Below are 19,534 nucleotides of genomic sequence, written 5' to 3'. Positions count from 1 at the left end.
CTCTCCTCTTGGCTCATCTCTATCTCTCTCCCTCTCTCTCCTATTCTATCTTGACTCCTCCCTCTTTCACAACTCATCTATTTCTTTATCACTCTATCTCTCTTTCCTTGCCCTTCTTTATCTTAATTAACTATTTCTTTCTCTTTCGGCCCTTATCTCTTTTTTTCTCCCACCCTCTCTCTCTCTCTCTTTCTCTCTATCCCGACCCTTCTCTCTCTCTTTCTCACACCTCTCTCTCGTCTAACTCCCTCCCACCCTTTCTTTCTCTTCTCCAACTCCTTCCCTAGTTCCTCTCTCTCTCTCTCTCTCTCACTCCTCCTACTCCCTCCCTTTTTTCTTCTCTCTCTCTTCCTCCTCCCATTCCCTCTTTCTCTTCCTCTCTTCTCCTCCCTCCATCCTTCTTTCATTTTATCTCTTAAAATCTATCTATTACTATGGTTAATTAAACATTCAAAAATACATTTACCGGTGAATCTAGCACAATTCTACAATAAGGTTAAAAGTTTTATTCTAAAAGTGCTACAAATTAGTTAATATTTTCATAATTATCACAAAACCACATTTGTTAACGAATATCATTTAGTGAAAGATTTGAAAATTGTCCAATTCTAATTGTCGATTTCTATTCCCTCTTTCTTGGTCACTCTGTTTCTCTATCCCTTTAACTTCCAATTTCTTTTATTTATGTTTTATAATTTTGAGTAGTTTTGAAAGTTTGTAAAACCTATTTTCATCTCCTTAATTACACCTAAAAAGTATCTCTTCTTACTTTTTTCATTTCCTCTCTCTCTCTGTATCTGATATCATATGCATACAATCTCCAAAGTGAAACACATTAAGAAATTGATTGGACTTCTTCCTATATCCAAAGCATATAAAGTAGTTTGACAATCACATAACGGATAAATAAAATTGTGGAGTTCAAGCGCAAATTTGCATAATGCTCTGCCTTTTGAGTAAAGAGGCTAGTGTTATTTAGGGCAATATAAGTAAAAGTGATGCGTTTAAAAATCACCTATCTTACAATACTCCTCTTTAATAACCCAGAAAATAGGATGTTTTCACCTTTAAAAGCTTAATGTACAGTTATTGAAAAAAAAAAAAAAAAAAAAGCTTAATGTACAACCAGCTAACAATTTGACATGCAACAACTTCCACTCCAAATTATCCAGAACAAAACAAATTGATCATACTCTTAGATTGTTCATGTATCCAAAAGAACATATTAACTTAGTTTGACAAGAATCAAATCAAGCTATATCAAGCACACGATCAAGGAACCACAACAATCAATACTGAAAATAACGAGATATTTTAAGTATCTAGTTTGATGTGTACAAAATTGAGCCTTTGGGCTGATAAATTAATTACAGTTGCCCTTTTGCAAGAAGATGCCCCATCAAAACCTGAACATACTCGGGTAAATCCATCTAATCCTAACTAAACCCCTGGAACATTCTCTAGCTTACAAAATCATTACACCATATATATTACATTAGCAATCTGGTACAAAATTGTTTTCTTTTGAATCTACCTTAAATTCCTCCACTAATTCACAGCAGGAAGAAGATTTGAACAACAAAAATTTAGTCATGACTTCTGTCCATCCGATAATCTTGGTCTTTTCATCTCACTCAAACCCTCCGGTGTCTTCACTTTCTCCACAACCTCGGCAACTTGATGGCTTCCATCATCAACTTCAGCCTCAGGCTCGGGCATTATCTCCCTATTCCTAGTGTTGGTCTGAGAGGTTTCCTTCTCACACACTGTTGACCCTTCTCGTTTTGGCCTGATTGCATCACATACAGGTGAATAATATATACTAAACAGAAGAATAATTCTGTAGGTTACTATATTGAAATTATAAGCATAATTTATCAAGTCTAGCATGCAACAAATTACATGACATAACCCCAAACAACTATGATTCAATAGGACATAAGACGAAATATTAGGGAAATTTACATCACAGAATCAAAAGGTTCACAACAATAGCTTCGTGTTTTACTGAGCTCATTAGACACTTATGAGTGAAACTATGCAGTCAATCTATGCTACAAGATAAGCATCATGTATGCTTAATTACAGTGCACCAAAGTAATAAAGAATAGTCAGAATGGAAAGCTTTTAACTCCTCAGCAGTCAGAAGGAATGCTTACGTAGTTGAGCGTGGTTGAGGAGATTTCTTATCAACGAATATGTCCTGGGTAATAAATTAATTATTGTCAGGACTTTAGTACAATGATTTGTAATGAAATAGAGAGATGTCAAAGGGAATGGGGGAGAACACCTACGATATCAGTTGGAATTTCATCGCCTAGGATTTCCCATTGTTCAGTTCTCAGATTTAAAACCTCCTCATCTCCATCATCATACTCAACCTGTATACAAGTCAAATAAGACTACATCATTAGTTGAAGAGAACAATAGCCAAAGTATCATGATGCTCATGGTAATAAAAGATGTCTAAAAAGCAATATGCAAAATGTAAGAGGATGACCATGATTAAAAACAGCAGTGAGCTAGACGATGCTGTAGCATAGGAGAAAAAAATAGCAGCCAAACTGACATGCAAGTACTCTAGGAAACACCTCACCTTGTGCTTTTTTGTAACAGTGTCACCTCTTCTAAATTGCAGGCACAATGAAATAAAATTAAAAAATAATAATAATAACCCTTAAAATCGTCAAAAAAACAAGAAATTTTCAAGTTACCTACAATCTCAATAGCTATATATATATATATATATATATATATGTACATAATGTATTTGTATGTTATTGCAATTTTGCAATATCAGCCAATTTTGGTGAAATTTCAATTAGTTATATGACACACGTAGTGACAAGGCAGTGAAAGAAAAGGAAATTTTTTTTGTAGTCAATAGTAACCAAGTGTACAAAAATCGCAACAATTTGAATTTTCAGTGGGGAACATCTAAGAGACTAAGATGGAGGCCAATTATACTTACCAAAGCATGTGGAATATTTGGATGGTTTTTCACCGTGACCTTCTTTGATTATTTGCTTGGTAACTTTCTCATGAAGAAGCTCAACTTCAGCATCTACTTTAGGGGGGCCATTATCATCTTGATGAGGTGCTCCATGGACAAAGGTAGCCTGTTCAGTTACTATATCACTCTCTCCTTCTTCACCTTCAAAGGAGTATAGCAATGTGAGATTTATAAAAGGTATACAGGAGTATGATTTGCGGTATTTGGTTGAGTGAATATAGAATCTAATTTCCAATTTTAGAGATAGGCGATTTATAGAAAAAATATATCATAAATTACCTAGTGATGGATTCTGTTGCTCCACAACATCCTCCATTTCTCTACTAACCACAGTCCACAATAGGTTCTTATAAACTACCTTCCTGTTAAGCAGACCAGGCTCAAGTTAGAATGTGCAAATTGCCTTATGACTCAAATAATACCCTTGATCGAATTGGATAATGAACTGAAATATTATAATCTTATAGACTTTACAAACCCATTTCATTGTATGTTTGCAACATGTCATCAATAATGTGTTTACATAGCAAACCCATTTCCATGTAGATGGACATAGAGCACTTAACAGATACATATGCATCTGAATTCGGCGAATGCGAATCAAATAAAACCCAAGATCATAACTTTCTGAAACCAACCAAGTCAATTTTTTGCTACACCAAGCTCAATTACAGTAATAGTAAAAAAGTTATACAACAAAGTTACAAAAAAATGGGACAAATTGAGAAACAATGAGAACAAAAGGTCAATTAAGTTCAGTTACACTTAATATGATAAGCAACTAAGTTTTAAAATACATGCAACAGACATACTATATCAATAACCACAGTGTCAAAATAACAAAAAATAATTAGTATACAAGAAGATGGACATGCCTGTTCCATCAGACTGAGAGCTTCAGGGCACATGTTTGAGGATTGATTTTAAAACAACGGTAGCTGACTCAATTTTTTCCTTCACAAAAAGAATTAAGAACATAAGATCAAGCACTGAACAAGGTGACTGGATTGAATGGAAGGTTATCCCAATTAAAACAAGACATACATTGGTTTTGTGAACAAGACGGTCTACTGTACTCATTAGCGTTGCTGCCAATTCTTCATAATCTTTCTGCATGCCAACAAATCCGGGTCATTTTTCATGGAAATAAGAATCCACAACTTAGTATTCAACGGAAAAATAATGATAATAGTGAAGAAACCATGCTTTATCATCCTCTGATTTGCAGGTATCAGTTCTGGCAGCAAGCCGAATCCAGAAACCCTCATTGAAAGCCAGAACATTTTCAGCAACGAGCTGTGGTAGCTGTTACAAATAGAACCAATATCAGCTAGTGAGAAAACTGTCAACAGAACCAAAAATCTTGAACTGGTTGAATTTAAACAATCACTTAAAACAAATTTGCTAATAAAACATTTTTGTTCAAACAATGATTTCAAAAGTACACTTGCACCAAAGAAAGGAAAACTTTTGTATACACCCGGTTTTCAGTAATTTACTGTACATCGGGTACACTTTTGTCAGATTTAGTGTCACTTTTGTCAAATTTAGTGTCACTTTTGTCAAATTTATCAATGAATCATAAATAACTTTTATATATGTCAGGGTAACTTTTGTGCGTTTTAATGTAACTTTTGCACATTTTATTGTCACTTTATAACGGATGTTCAATAATTTACTGAACATCCGTTTTATTTAAAAGATTGTCCCAAAGAAGTGAAAGAACCTTGATCAACACTCACAAAAGCTCTATCAAAAGGGGGCTTATCCGCTAAATTCATACGCAAGCAAACTCACCTACCTAATGGAAACACTACATACATGTACGTTATTCTTCCATATAGAGCAGCAAAATCAGAGAATAAATTCAAAATAACAAATACAAATCGAATTAAATCTTTTATTTAGACAGATCTCCGCAAAATTGAACATCTAAACCCTAAAAACCAGGAAAAAAACAAACAAAAAAAAATTAAAAAAAAACACACAAACCTGAGCAGCTTGGTAATAGTTCGATTTTTTAATCAAAATCAAAAGAACGAAATCACCGCTTCTTCATCAAGAAATAGTTCGATTTTTTAATCAAAATTTAGAAAATTAATTAAGAAGAATTACCTTTGATTTTTCAATCGAAATTCAGATTATTAATTAAGAAGAATTACCAAAAAAGGATTAGTGGACTTCTATAAAATTATAGCTATACCCTAGATTGTCAAATTGATATTAGATGCTTATAAAAAGGATAAAGATCTTACCCCAAAGAAGAACCGAAGCCCCATAATCATCATCGAATGGATGATCGGTGATTGCTGAATTTCGATTAATAATCTGAGAGCACCGATCACTGGTGTCGAAGATTTCTCTCTCTAGGTTTCTGAGAGAGAGCGAAGGAAGTCGGTGAAAGGAGAGTCGAGGAAATGAGAAATAGCAGCCAAGCATCAACCAACCTTAGCTGGCAGTCAAAGGAAGGCCTAAAGAACAGTTGTATCCTCCATGGCAAGCAAATGTACAAAGCTAAGCAAGGGCAAATCCGGCAACTCATTAAATGTAAGGGTGTCTTTGTAATAGCACCACAAAGAACTGTTCATAAGAACAGTATTTTCTTTTGCATATTTTGTAAGGTCTATAGATAACATTATTTACTATGCAATGTTAAAGCATAATTATTAACAATTGGCTTAGATGGTTATACAAAACTTTTCTTCTAAGAGATTAAGTGTTCGAACCTTCTCATTTATACATTATTTTAATAGACGCATAGATGTTCTTATAAACTTCTTTAGATTAGTATACATTGTATTGTCCTAAACCCTAAGAGTTAGAGGGAGTGCTTGACTTTTAATTTACTAACTAGTTTAGTTACTTAATTTGCTAGCACAAACATATTCATATATACGTCCCATTGAAATAAACTCTTTCAAGGGAGTTTTTATAAGTTTAAATAGAGCAAATTTGGTAAGAAATATGAAATACGAATTTAAAAGATGATATTGAGTTGTGCATGAATGCTTAGATATATTAGAGCAACTTCAATGATAAGCTAATTTGACAATTAGCTTGTCATGCCATATAAACTTTTAAACTAAGACCCTGTTCTCATTGACTGAATTGAACTAAAATGAACGGAATATTTTATAAGAGAAGGAAATTAGGAGATGAACTGAACTGAAATGAATGGAATATTTTATAAGAGAAGGAAATTAGGAGCTGAACTGAACTGAGCTAAGCTGAACTGAACTGAAATGAACTGAACCCCGAACTGAACTGAACTGAAATTAAACGTATGAGAACATGCCCTAATTATCATTTTAGTTACTTTTTGCTCCAATGGCTAGCTAGTAGCTTAGTAGTAGTTGTTGGATAGAAAATTAATGGAAATAGCTTAATTGGTGCAATGTGCATTTTCATTTTGGCAAGTTTAATTCCCAAGCAAATTAGCTTAATTTGCTTAGCCAAACTAATTGAGTTTTCTAGCTCCAATGGTCAAGCTAGTAGTTATGGATTATTGAAATTGCAAGAAGTTTCTAGCTACAACCATTGGAGTTGCTCTTAGAGACTTAGACACTTAATATTTTGTCAATCTATAACAGAAAGAGAACACTTTCTTAGTTTTCATTTTTAAAAACAGATATAATATAATCAAATACTCAAGATCAATTAAAGCTTTATAAATAATTAATATTCATACTTCTAGAATCTTATATGCAATTTTTAAGACTACATATATTAGTAAATCATCAATTTGTGCATGTACATTTCTAAATAATCTAATTAAAAATAGGAAAGATTACTAAGTACTCTTTTAAGTACAAAAAAAATGAAAACAAAGGTCATAAAATATAACTTTGAAACTTGAATGATTCTTGGTTGTCGCCTTAAACCAATGCAGAACTAACATGAGTAATTAAGGCCATAATCGTGAGGATTAGTGGGTATAATGATTAAACATGGGTCATCCCCAAATCATAAGTAACCATATTTAAAGAAGCATAATTATGAATTAGTAATTTAAGATCCCTAAAAATTCTCTAATTAAAGAGCAAGGATGACCCTACTCTTGGACTCATGTCTATCTATAATATGAATGAAATTACGGAGTAAAAGATTTAACCATATAATTATGGTATGTCTAATATCTTGGCACCTTTCTTTTTCAAAAACAAAGGCTTATAACAAAGCAGGCTTTTTTCTCCATTGGTGAAGATTATTGGGCCCCATGGATTTCGTCTTGCCTTCTCGTCCTTGGCATTTCAAAACCCTTTGGGTTTAGGCTCCTAGTGTGAAATTGTTTAGTAAACTTCTCCCACCATAATATGAGGGATTTGTTCTTTTTAGCTTAATTAGGAATGGCGCGCGTAAGGCTAATCCTTTAAGGAGAATTATCATTGGTGATCTTTATGTCTTATGCATATTTGCACAGTATTTTATATATCTATTTGCATAGTAATTGAAGATTCTAAAAAAATTCTTTAAATATTGAAATAAACACAAATAATTAATCAATTTTCGTAATTCAAGAGATAATTTTTAAACTATTGAATTCAATGGGGGTAAATATGTAAAAGAATATTTTTAGGGATATAAACGTCCATGCACTATTCATAAGAGTATTCTCCCACTTTTTATAAGGTAGGGATTTCAATTCATTTTAGTTCACTTTAGTTTCTAATTTTCTTATCTTATAAAAAATTCATTTTAACTCTATTTAGTTCAGTTCAGTTCCAATCCGTTCACTTAAGTTGTTTAACGTAAATCAGAACAAGCCCGTAGTAGTATGAATGTATGATACAAATGCTTACGAAGTACTCCATACTCTCTCTATTTTAAAATATTTGCTTCATTTCTCCATGTACGGAATTTTAGGAAAAATTGGAGAAATTAATAAAATATAGAGGTAGTGGGATAAGTGGAAGAATAAAAAAAATGTACTCCATATAGGTCCTGTCTGGCAAAAGTAGCGATAGCGGATATATAACTTTTAGCGGTCGAGTACCGGGTAGCTGTTAAGGTAGCTAGTAGTGGTTAATTAGTAGTGGGTAGAGGTTAGCTGTCAAAGTAACGCCTGATAGTATGAGTGTTTGACAAGTAGCGGTTGCAATACCAAAATATTTTGTTTTAAGACACAAATCATCACAGTACAACCGTATATTTTGTTGCAAATGTTTGCATTTCATGATGGTTATATACTAAGCCTTGTAATGATCTAGTCTTATCAAGTTTTTGAGTAACACTACGAGTATGTTCAGAAAAACTAGCTGTATCTATTGGCTATTAGCTTTTGATTAGTCGTGAGCTGTAGAGGTAGTTGTTAGCTGTCAAGTAGTAGCTGTTTGAGGTCAGCTGTGAAGGTAGAGGTTCATATTATGAGTGTTCAGTAAAAGCAGCAATTGAAACTATAAAAAAACAGTTGTTATTATTATTATTATTATTATTATTATTATTATTATTATTATTATTAGTAGTAGTAGTAGTAGTAGTAGTAGTAGTAGTAGTAGTGTGATGTGTTATGTATAATATGTTTGATAATTTTAAATATATAGTATAATATACATTGCTAATAAATAATCAATTTAAAAAATAAGATAGAAAAAAATACTCTTGGAAAAAAAAGATATGGAATAGAAAAATCTGATATTATGGTTGACCGAAACAAATAATACTGAGTCAAAAAGAAAAAAAAAAGTTCATTAGAAAAAAAAAATAATAAAAAAAAAGGTTGAGTGGTACTTTACATTTTCAAAAGCTATCTTTTATACCTTTCAACAACAGCTATTTAAAAGCTACCTCTACCTCTAATAGTTACTTAAAAACACTACTTCACCAAATAGGCAAACACTAATATTATTTTAAGGTAGTGTTTTGACTAGATCTTAAAGTTAACAGCTACCTTAAAAGTTAATGCCAAACAGGTCCTATTTATCTATAAATAAACTAAAGGAACAATCGCTGACATTATATTGTCCATATGACAGCTTTTTATAAGAAAAATTTTCCTGCCCTAAAGAAAAATCTGACGTCATTATATTTTCTATGGTTTCAAATTTCAAAATTAATTTCTCCACCTCTCAATTTATCTATACTCTTTAATTTATTTATTTTTCTTCTATCACCAACTATTGGTATCTAATATATCTTTTCCTTATGTTTCATCAACAAAATACTTTGATGTATATATTTTTTTCTATTTTCTTTTATATATTACAAGTTTAAAATCATTTTTTATTTTCTTAATAAAAATCGTACATTAAAAATCTAGCTTTTATCAATATGCTTAAATTTTCATATTCGATTTTGTTCTTCTTCAAAATTAATTTTATAAAATTAGCATTTACAACTAATGGTTATGTCTCAATATTTTTTCTTATACATAAGAATACATAAAAATATATACTCTATATTTCAAAGAAACTCGTACAATGCACGGGACTAATCTAGTAAAGTAAACAAAGAAGCGTCATTCCAAACTTCAGCCCTTGATTTGATCTGATTAAGAAGTATTAATAATTCGATCATGAAAAACAAGGAAAAGGAGAATAAGGGTAAATGAAATATAGCAGTAGATAAAGGTGAGTTTCTCATGACCTAAAATAGGTAATAAATAATGAGATACTTTATGGTGAGTAAATAAACAATGGCTGAACTGAGTAAGGGTAATTTGAAGAGTTCGTGAAGACTTTGAAGGTTATATAATGACATGTGGTGTACTTTGAAGGTGATAGATAACTAGATACTCCACATTTATTTGGAGAATAATACAAAAATGTTTGTCCTCTTAAAAAGGTCTAATTACTTCATAGTTACATTAATTATAAAGTTTTTTTTTTTTTTTTTTTTTTTTTAAATGATGAGCTAAACTACAATTAAATTTAATTAAGAGCAACTCCAATGGTTGCTTTTAGGGACTAGCTTGTAATTTTAATAATTTTTAAGCTAATAGACCAACCATTAGAGTATATTTAATAATTAGCTTGGTCAAGCTAATGACAAACAAATTAGCTTACCTAAGCTAATTAGCTTAGAAATTAATTGTCTCTAATAAAATACTAATTCTTTAAAAAATAAAGCTAAAATCTAAATGTTAATTAGCCTAATCATTCTGGTATGAATTAGCTAGAAGGAACAATAGCTTTGCAATCTTAGGTGACATGGCAAGCTAATTTGACAATTAACTTGCAATTGGAGTTGCTCTAACAAGAGAGTCCGTTTGGGCTAGAAGTGTGGATGCAGCATGAGCTTGGGGGTGCATGAAATTCAAACTCATGACCTTCATGTCACGATAGTTCTGATACCATGTTAGTGGACATACTCAACCAAAAGTTTAAGTTGATGGTTAATGTCCAAGAATATATTTTATATTCTATCACTTTTAAAGGTTAAAAAAAAAATAAAAAAAATAATAAAAAAATAAAATAAAAATCCACTATCTAATTCCAAGCTCACAGGCAAGAGAAAATCCTGTGTGTACAACCCCACAAAAAAGAAAAAAAAAGGCAAGTTTGGATGTCAAACATTAACTAATGTAAGCCCAACTTCTCCCACACATGACAACACCCGTGTCGCCTTCGCCGCTCTCACGCTTTCTTTCCAATTATTTAACCTTATTCACACTCTACTCTTTATTGCCGAACACTTCCTTTGCTTACATCTTTTTTACGAGTATGATTCTATAAATGTTTTTGTTTTTATAAGATAAAATACTTGTATATTATTATTGACATTATAGTTGCTCCAATTGTTACGGCATCATGTAGTCGCACTAATGTATGCAGTGTTGCAGTGAGATGGAAGTGATTTTAAGCTAGGTGACCACCATGCTTTACGTGGTTTGGTGACTTGGGAGTAGTTGGCTAGTGATCTCTACCTTGTTAACTTTAGGTCTCAAGTAATGTGAAGTTTCTTATTGTATGCACTTGCTAAAAGGAGTATTCTTCTCGTTAAAGACTTTACATAATATGTGCAGAGCATGTGAATAGTTAAATGTGAAATGTTCCATCGAAAGTTAAGCAACATTGATACATTTGATAGCAGAATGAATAGACTTTATGCCAAAAAAAGGCGAGGGAGGTCACATAACACTAGATTGTCTCAAGACAATTAGTTAGTAGTGTTTATAATATGATTTGAAGTAAATAGCTAATACATTGAAGTTACAGGCCACTAGATTTGTCTTATATGTATCTGTTTAATTCTATCGCTTTTTTGGCATGTGTCCTCTTTAACTGAAATAAACCAAACACTTGACTCTATGTCTCAGAAACATATATACCCATGTCCAGAGTGTAGATGTGTCTAATTCGTATTCAACATGTGATGCACTAACTGACGTCGAGTCCGTGTCTTTAATAGTGGTTCGTAATACTTGTTTATTATATAGAGAAATGACATACATATAAATAAAGTTATAGCTTATAGGGAGAAAAGCTAGAGGACAGATTTTAGCATACTAGTTTAGTAATTTCCCTTTTTAAACCAGATTTAATAAGAAATTCTAGCATTTTTAGGGGGAGCATTTGCACAAAGTGGTATGAGTTTAGAATAAAAAATAAGACTAAATTAGTTTGGTATTGAAACTTGTTAATATCTTGAGTTTGGTTGTTGTTTAGGAATATTAAATTCCTTTTATTTGACACCTAGAGGTGTGGTATAAGCCATACCCATCTCCCTCCTTAGGTTTGAGGTATGAGTTTAAAAATTAGTTTTTTTCTTAAACAAACAATAAGTATGAGTTTTACTCATTCTAACCCCAAATATCACATTTAAGACTTATGTTGACATTCCTTGAAAAAAGGACAAGGCTTGAAAACTTGTCAAAAGGAACGTATAATTATTTCCTTATAATAGTTTAAAATCTCAAATATCACATAGCAAAAGAAAAAAAAATAGCTTAGGTAGGAAATATATAAAAAAGAGTAATGATACATATAGCCCTTAGGGCTATAAACATCAAATATTTTCTAAAATGGAATCAAGTTGGAAATTCATGACAAAATTATGCATAGATAAGTGTTATTAATGTTAATCTATCATCAATATTTCTTTTTTAGCTTCATGTTTATCATTTTCCTATGAAAAATTGTCAAATATTATGACAAATTTTCATATGTAAAAAAGAGATACTGTAATACTTATTTGTAACTTTTACTCTAACAGAAGACGTGTTAGTATTATTTTCTTTTGTGCTTTGAATCTTTTTTTTAGGGATTTGACCATTACCACTAATTGTTACTTATTACTCCTTAAAAACCAAGCAAAAATCGTAAGCTATTACATTGTCTACCACACTTAAACAAACCTCTTACCCACACATGTTGAATGCTCAAGTTGCTAGCTTGAACATAAACAAGCTTAACTAAATTAAAGATAGCTTGAGTCATTAGCTCGACCTCTATAAAAACGTGAAAACTTAGATCGAATCAAAGGTATTACACAATCAAACTTAGTTGTGCTGAAACCATCTCATTACATTCAACAATTACATCTTTTGCATTGCCATAGTCATCTTCATGCCTAACAAAATTGCTTTCACTTATGTCGCATTCACCTATGGCAACACAAAGTGTTGACATTTTCCTCGTAAATTTAAGGATAAATTTTTTATTTATGTTTTAGTGAAATGAGACTTTAATTTGAAAACAAACAATGAAGAATTGAAGATATACCTTGTGGCTTGTATGAAGTCAAATTAGCCATAATAGTAAATCCAAAAATAGTTCTATAAAAAAAGTTAAACCCTTTTCCCAAAATTACTCCTCAACAGCTTCTACTTGTGGTAAATTCAGATTACCCCCTCATGTCACTTCAATTTTGATGTAGCCTCGTTCAAATTTTCAACCTTGATAAACTCAAACAAACTCCCCCACCTTCAACTTTTTTTTCACTTAATTCAAATTAACCCTCAAACCTCACCCCTTCTTTGCCAGCTTTTCCAGTTGAAAAAACAAAACACACTCACCCCCACTTCAATTATTTATCCTCTTCTTTCTCTCTCTTATAACCTTCTTTTTCAGTCTCTCTGTTTTCCCCTGTTTTTTCCTTTCTTTCTTCTGCACTACCAAAAATGTCAAACAAATACCCATAAAATCTCCTTTTCTCACTATCTCTCCTCCATTCCCACATTCCTTCTTTCTCTCTCTAAAAAACCCACAAATTTCTTCCCAAAAATCCCCCAAAAAAAACAGAGCAAAAACAGAGTAAAACAGAGCAAAAATGGAAGCATCTTCACCAAAAACTCAACTACCCATTTCAACCCCATCACCAAACCCACAAAAACTCCCAACAAAAAGAAACTTAATCTCCTCTTTAATGGAAGCAACAACTCTTCGTTCTCCTTCTTTCAAAGAAGACACTTATTTCCTCTCTAATCTCAAACCTTCTGAGAAGAAATCTCTCAATGAGCTCAAATCCAAGCTTTCATCTTCACAATCCAATCAAAACCCATCAATGTGGAACATTCCTCTTCTCGCGGAAGACGAGAAAGCGGATGTTATCCTCCTTAAGTTCCTCCGAGCGAGGGACTTCAAGGTAAACGAAGCGTATTCAATGCTCGAGAAATCGCTGCAATGGCGAAAAGAGTTTAAAGCAGATGTTGTAGTTGAAGAAGAATTAGGGTTCAAGGAATTAGAAGGATTAGTTGCTTATATGCATGGATTTGATAGAGAAGGTCACCCTGTTTGTTACAATGCTTATGGTGTGTTTAAAGATAAAGAAATGTATGAAAGAATTTTTGGGGATGATGAAAAACTTGAGAAATTTTTGAGATGGAGAGTTCAAGTTCTTGAAAGAGGGATTAAATTACTTCATTTTAAACCTGGTGGTGTTAATTCTATTATTCAAGTTACTGATTTAAAAGATATGCCTAAAAGAGAACTTAGGGTTGCTTCTAATCAGATTCTCTCTCTTTTTCAAGATAATTATCCTGAAATGGTTGCGCGCAAGGTAAAGGACAATGATGTAGACGAGATTTGATTTTCCGTGTTTCGGGTTTTTTTTTTGTGTTGTTTCTAACAATTGTGTTTTTTTTTTTTTTTTTTGTGTGTAGATTTTCATCAATGTGCCATGGTATTTTAGCTTGTTGTACTCAATGTTCAGCCCATTTTTAACTCAAAGAACTAAGAGCAAGTTTGTGATTGCTAAGGAAGGCAATGTTGCTGAAACACTCTACAAGTAAGCTTATTAATTAAAATTTTAATTAATTCCCTTGATTTAATTATTAATTTGATATTAAATGCATATTTATTTTTATAAAAATGCCCATTTAGGTGTGTTTAATTTTGTTTAATGTGTGGTACTGTGATTAGAGGGTGTTTGATAGGGTTTTGTGTGGCAAAAAGGACATTTCATCTGAATTTTTGCTTACTTTTTTCATGTAGCCTGAACTTAAAACTTCTTTGTTTCTTTTCTTTGTCTTTTTTTGATAATATTTGGAAAGGGTAATCTCATTTCCTGTGATCATGTTTCCCTGTGTTTGCTTTCTTGTGTTGTCTTTTTCTCACTTCACTTTTGAATTTTTGAATATGCAATGCAAGTGTACTAAATTATTCTATTGATATTTCTTTAATTTCAAAAAGAGTATCTTAAATCATTAGTACTGTTGATATTATCTTTATGTAAAGAATTATACTATCTACTACCTCCGTTTCGCAATGATGTTAACACTTTAGTTTTACACGCGTGCTAATGATGATAACATCAATATAATATGAAATAGAGGTTGTATAACGATTAAACTTAATACTATCAATGGATATATATAGTTAGACATGTAGCATTACTCTATACAGTATTAATTTTGGAAATGCTTATAAGTCGTATTCAAGCTAAAGCTGATAATTGGGTTTGATCTACTTGTCTATATAGGTTCATAAGGCCAGAGGATGTACCGGTTCAGTATGGAGGACTGAGTCGACCTGGCGATCTCCAGAATGGCCCGGCGAAACCGGCCTCCGAGTTCACCGTCAAAGGGGGTGAAAAGGTTAATATTCAGATTGAGGGCATTGAGGTTAGTTTTCCTCTTTGTCTAGCAAGTATACAGTTTTTTCTGTTTATGATTTGGTGTCCAATGCATTGTTGTGCCTCACAAATTGAGGGAAGCATTAAATAGAAATTAAATTTGCACCAAAAATAAGCTAAACAAATTGTGAGGTGAAAAACATTCGATTGTAAATTAACTACTTTTGATTGTAAATACCTTCAACAAGACCAACAATTCAAATTTTAGGAACTATTTTAACATGCACAATTGGCATATTGCATTATTGAGTATGATTCAAGGACTAGAATTGTTGGATATTTTGCTGATTTTTTGTCGGAAATTCCTGAATGGTGGGGTTAATTCTGCTCAAGTTTGAATCAAATTTAGAGCTAACATTAAGGCATGTGAATGAATTTATGAAATCAGATTGACAAAGGATTAATGGTGTGTCCTACTTGTCTTTATGATGCTTAAGATCAATGTCAACAGTTTAGTTATAATGAAGACGCATTAATTGTTGCTTTTGTAATAGGCGGGTGCAACAATTACATGGGACTTGGTCGTTGGAGGTTGGGACTTGGAGTATAGTGCGGAGTTCATCCCGAATGCCCAAGATGGCTACACCCTTGCAGTGGAGAAGCCGAAGAAACTCAACCCCTCAGACGATGCCATCCACAACTCGTTCTTGGCAAAAGAGGCCGGGAAACTTGTGTTGTCTGTGGACAACACCACATCACGGAAGAGGAAGGTTGCTGCCTATCGCTATGTCGTCCGCAAATCTACACTAGCCTAGTGTGATCCCTTGTGTAAAATAACCCAAGTGTCCTAGAATATTTAGGTTTTGGTGGAGTTGTTTTGTTTGTTTGAGGTTATTAACTAATAGAAGTACTGCTTATATAAATTAACTAATGTTGTTTTTGTATGGCTATGCCTATGAGAGTATGAATTTATATTAATGCTATAAAGTGGTAGTATTATTATAGTTTTAACTTAGTGTAACTGTATACTAGAGGTGTATTAATCTAGATGCTTGTATTATCATTTTTGGGGAGTTGATTTTTTGGAAATCGACAATCCTTGGCTTCTAATTGCGTGTCTGGGATCTTGCTTGAGCTTTATGTGTGAAATTATGAAACCTCTTTGTTTCAAATTTTCAATCATAGTGCCCACTATTTTTCTTCTAAAAAAAAAATTATCATAGTGACCACTATTCATTGACTGCATTTAGAGCTGTCAAAATTTGATCCGACCCAAAAAAATCGACTTCAGCTGACAATGATCTATATTCGACCCGTACCCAAAGAATAGGTCAAAACAGTGACATGGAACCTGAACTGAACAAACTCGAAATTAATTGATAATTGAATAGACCTGATATTGTTTGACCTGAACCTGAACTTGTAATCAACTTAATATTAACCGAAAACCAATTTGACCCGACTTGAATATGATCCGAACCCGATTAGTACTCGACTTGTTTAGAACCTGAAATCGATTATAACCTAAACAAGACTTGAACCAAGAACTAGTATGATCTAATTGTGGTTTAGTATGTCAAAATTTGTCCACATTCGTGATCTAGTTTATCAAACCTTGATTTGACTCGATCCGACTTAAGGTGTTCTCGTTTTGTTATTGTGTTCTAGTCAATCAAAATTTACTCATATTTCATATGAGCCTAGAGATGTCAAAATCAACCCGACTGATCCGATCTGAAATTGACTCGAAAAAAATATCCTATTCAAAATTTGACTCACATGGACCCAATAATTTAGCATGACTCAAGTTTAAAATAAAACTCGACTCAACTTGACCTGACTTGACATGACTTTACCCAACCTGAGTAAAATTTGACACGAGTCTAAGAATGACCCGACCTAAATTTCAAACCGAAATTTACTTGCTGCAAACTTGTTTGTAACTCGACTTGACACAAACCGAATCCAAAACATTACTCGACCCAAAATTAACTTGAATCGAACCCGAATTGCAACCGAATAGATATAAAGCCTTTCATAATCCGAATCGAACTTGACCCAACCCGACATGAACCCGACTTAAGTAAAAATAACCAACATGATCCGACTTGAATTTGACTTAAAACCTAACATGACCCGACCAGAACCTGACTTGAATACCCGATTTGACAGCTCTACTGCATTTGATTATCAATTTACTTCAATTTCTATTAGGTGCATCCCTTTTTAATAAGACAAAAGCTAACGAACGCCCCAGGGGCGTTAGATAAGTTAGCTAAAAGTAGAAAGATTAAATTTAAATGAACATTAATTACACCGATCGACGCGTGAAATTGTCATGCCTTTCCAAATTAATACCATTTTAGGCAATATTTTAAATGCTTATCCATCATTAGCAAGATCCTTTTAATAATAATTGTGTTAATTTAAATGCGCTATTTTCTCTTTTAAAAATTGTATTGAATAATAAGAGTATAAAGGTGGTTTAAGAGTGTTTAGGTTAAGAAAAATCATTTTTATGTTGTGGTATATATAGAAATTCCCAAGATGGTGCCACATGTTGCTTCACGTAGCTGTCTTGTTAAGTGGGTGATGGTTGTTCACGTGGCCAGAAGTAGCTCTCCATGTGGTAGGCGAAGTTGGATGATATGGGCAATGGGTGAGTATTGGTCATGATCCAAATGCAAAGGTCCGGGTCAGTTACCTAATTCATATTGATGTCAGTATCATCTCGAACAAGAGTGACTTAAAAAAATCAAATTTGTGCACAAAGGATAAGTATTTATGAAGAGAGATAAAGAGAGCAATTGGGTTGCTAGTAGACTATGGCAATCGCATTGTTTGAGACGAATAATTTTGGGTTCATTATGCTTTCGGGTCGGGTTCAAGTCAAGTCAATTCGGGTTATTGGCTTGTTCAAGTCAACAAGTAGTCAAGTTGGATTGAATGCAGGTTAGGTCGATTTGAGTTCCGAGTTTGTTCGAGACCATAGATAATCAAGTTGGTTTGGGTTTTGAGTTGAGTTCGGTTTAGATCTTTTTAGCTTGTGTAATTTCGGATCGGGCCAAGACTTTCAGGTTAGTTTGAATTAGGTAAAAGTTCGAATTAAAACATTTTGAACATTCAAGTATTTTGGATTAGAATAAAAAAAATTGGATCATTTTGAGGTTAAACATAATTGATGATTCAAAATTAATGAAAATGAATACTCAAAATATGCAATGAATACACTAACATATTACAAATAAAAAAAAAAAAAAAATTAGTACAAAAATTGAGCCAATATAGTCAATGGGGGATCCAAGAAATCCGAAGTAGGGGTAGCACAAGACTATAATAAAAAGAAAAAGTATAACATTATTGTAACGTAACATAATTAATCAGCCAAACATGGATATAATGTGTTGTGTAGTCGTATAATAATTAACAATCACATTCAAACATTTATATTGACAAAAAAATTTTTTTTTTTACAAATAATTCAATTATATTGTAGATATTGATTATACTTTTAAAAACTTTCCACCTGTTTATTTTTTATTTTGTCAAAGTTGCATATGAATTTATACCGAAAACTTTGGTATAAATTTTTCCATGTGCACTTATGGCACATATGCTAACGTAAAACTTTGACTGAAAATATATATTTTTCATAATTAAACTTATAACAATTGAATATTATGGTAATAAATTTGACGATTCCAATAAGTACCCACATGACTATATTTATTGTTATGTATAAATCATAAATATTAGCTAAAGTGAATTAGATGAATTGTAAAAAAAGTCAAAACGTTTCATTTATTTAAACACAGTTGGAGTATGATTTTTTGTATTTATTTCAGTGTAAATTTTCATACGATTATAAACAAGATTTAATAATGGCCAAATTAATGCAATAAATATTATGTGATGAAAATGAGAAAAATGAATAAAATATAACGGAGAGAGTATTTCATATTAATAAGGACTGTTTTATAAAAAGTGTGAAAACGGAAAAAAGAAATTTATCAGGAAAAGATAGTAAGAGCTTAACCTTTTGTTAATTAAATAGGAGGAAAGTGGAAATTCATTTGGGTTCAAAGCAAAAAAAATGATGATAAGGGGTATCGAACCCTGAACTTGAACACACATAATTCACCCATCCAACTCCCTTACCACTGAAGTAATGCTGGAGACACTTAATATTAAAACAGATTATAATATATATACACATATAAAAGACGGTTTTCCAGCATTTTTTTTTTGTTTTTGTTTTTGTGGGGGTAGCACGTGCCCCCTGGGCGTCAATGTGGATCGCCACTGAATATAGTTTGAGTTGAGTTTTTATTTTATTTTTTATTTTTTATATATATATTTTTTCTCCGAAGGGTTAAAATCATTTTGGGTCATTTTGGATCATTCGAGTATCGAATAATATTGGTTTGAGTCACTTGACCACCATATTTGCTCAGTTCAATAAAGTTGGGTTAAAATCAGGTCGGATTACTTAGCCTATCAATTCAAAAGCAAGTTAACTCCACTTTGACCCGAGTCTAATTTCATTTAGTGACACATATTTAAATATCAAAA

At 32.3% G+C, this 19,534-nt stretch overlaps 1 protein-coding gene and 2 long non-coding RNA genes across 4 annotated transcripts; 1 reads left to right on the top strand and 2 right to left on the bottom strand.

The window, feature by feature from the left end:
- Positions 1-1,289: 1,289 nt before the first annotated feature.
- On the bottom strand, positions 1,290-3,381 carry LOC110735420. The gene is made up of 5 exons (XR_002514105.1): positions 3,293-3,381; positions 2,972-3,154; positions 2,295-2,381; positions 2,160-2,203; positions 1,290-1,789 (listed from the first exon to the last, which is right to left on the bottom strand). It is a non-coding gene; the product is annotated as an uncharacterized LOC110735420 (long non-coding RNA).
- Positions 3,382-3,882: 501 nt separating this feature from the next.
- Positions 3,883-5,486, bottom strand: LOC110735421. Of its 2 annotated transcripts, XR_002514107.1 has the most exons (4): positions 5,269-5,484; positions 4,215-4,318; positions 4,058-4,123; positions 3,883-3,967 (listed from the first exon to the last, which is right to left on the bottom strand). It is a non-coding gene; the product is annotated as an uncharacterized LOC110735421 (long non-coding RNA). The 2 variants fall into 2 exon arrangements; XR_002514106.1 differs by having other exon boundaries at positions 4,058-4,318; positions 5,269-5,486.
- A 7,215-nt stretch (positions 5,487-12,701) lies between these two features.
- On the top strand, positions 12,702-16,072 carry LOC110735419 (patellin-6-like). Its single transcript, XM_021915615.1, has 4 exons — positions 12,702-13,948; positions 14,052-14,176; positions 14,870-15,011; positions 15,517-16,072. The coding sequence occupies exons 1-4, from the start codon at positions 13,220-13,222 to the stop codon at positions 15,775-15,777; spliced, it is 1,257 nt and encodes a 418-aa protein (XP_021771307.1). The 5' UTR covers positions 12,702-13,219; the 3' UTR covers positions 15,778-16,072.
- The last annotated feature ends 3,462 nt before the right edge of the window (positions 16,073-19,534 follow it).

This window comes from Chenopodium quinoa, unplaced genomic scaffold, assembly GCF_001683475.1.
Source record: "Chenopodium quinoa cultivar QQ74 unplaced genomic scaffold, ASM168347v1, whole genome shotgun sequence".
Lineage (NCBI taxonomy): Eukaryota > Viridiplantae > Streptophyta > Magnoliopsida > Caryophyllales > Amaranthaceae > Chenopodium > Chenopodium quinoa.
The sequence above is the reverse complement of the archived record's forward strand: the minus strand, read 5'-3'. Positions and strand labels throughout refer to the sequence as shown.

What these genes read in the sequence shown, in the direction of transcription:
- LOC110735419 (XM_021915615.1), top strand. Translation starts at nt 13,220, where the DNA reads ATGGAAGCATCTTCACCAAAAACTCAACTACCCATTTCAACCCCATCA. An exon ending in CTGAAATGGTTGCGCGCAAG is followed by an intron (nt 13,949 to 14,051) that starts GTAAAGGACAAT and finishes TTTTGTGTGTAG; the next exon opens with ATTTTCATCAATGTGCCATG. An exon ending in GTTGCTGAAACACTCTACAA is followed by an intron (nt 14,177 to 14,869) that starts GTAAGCTTATTA and finishes TTGTCTATATAG; the next exon opens with GTTCATAAGGCCAGAGGATG.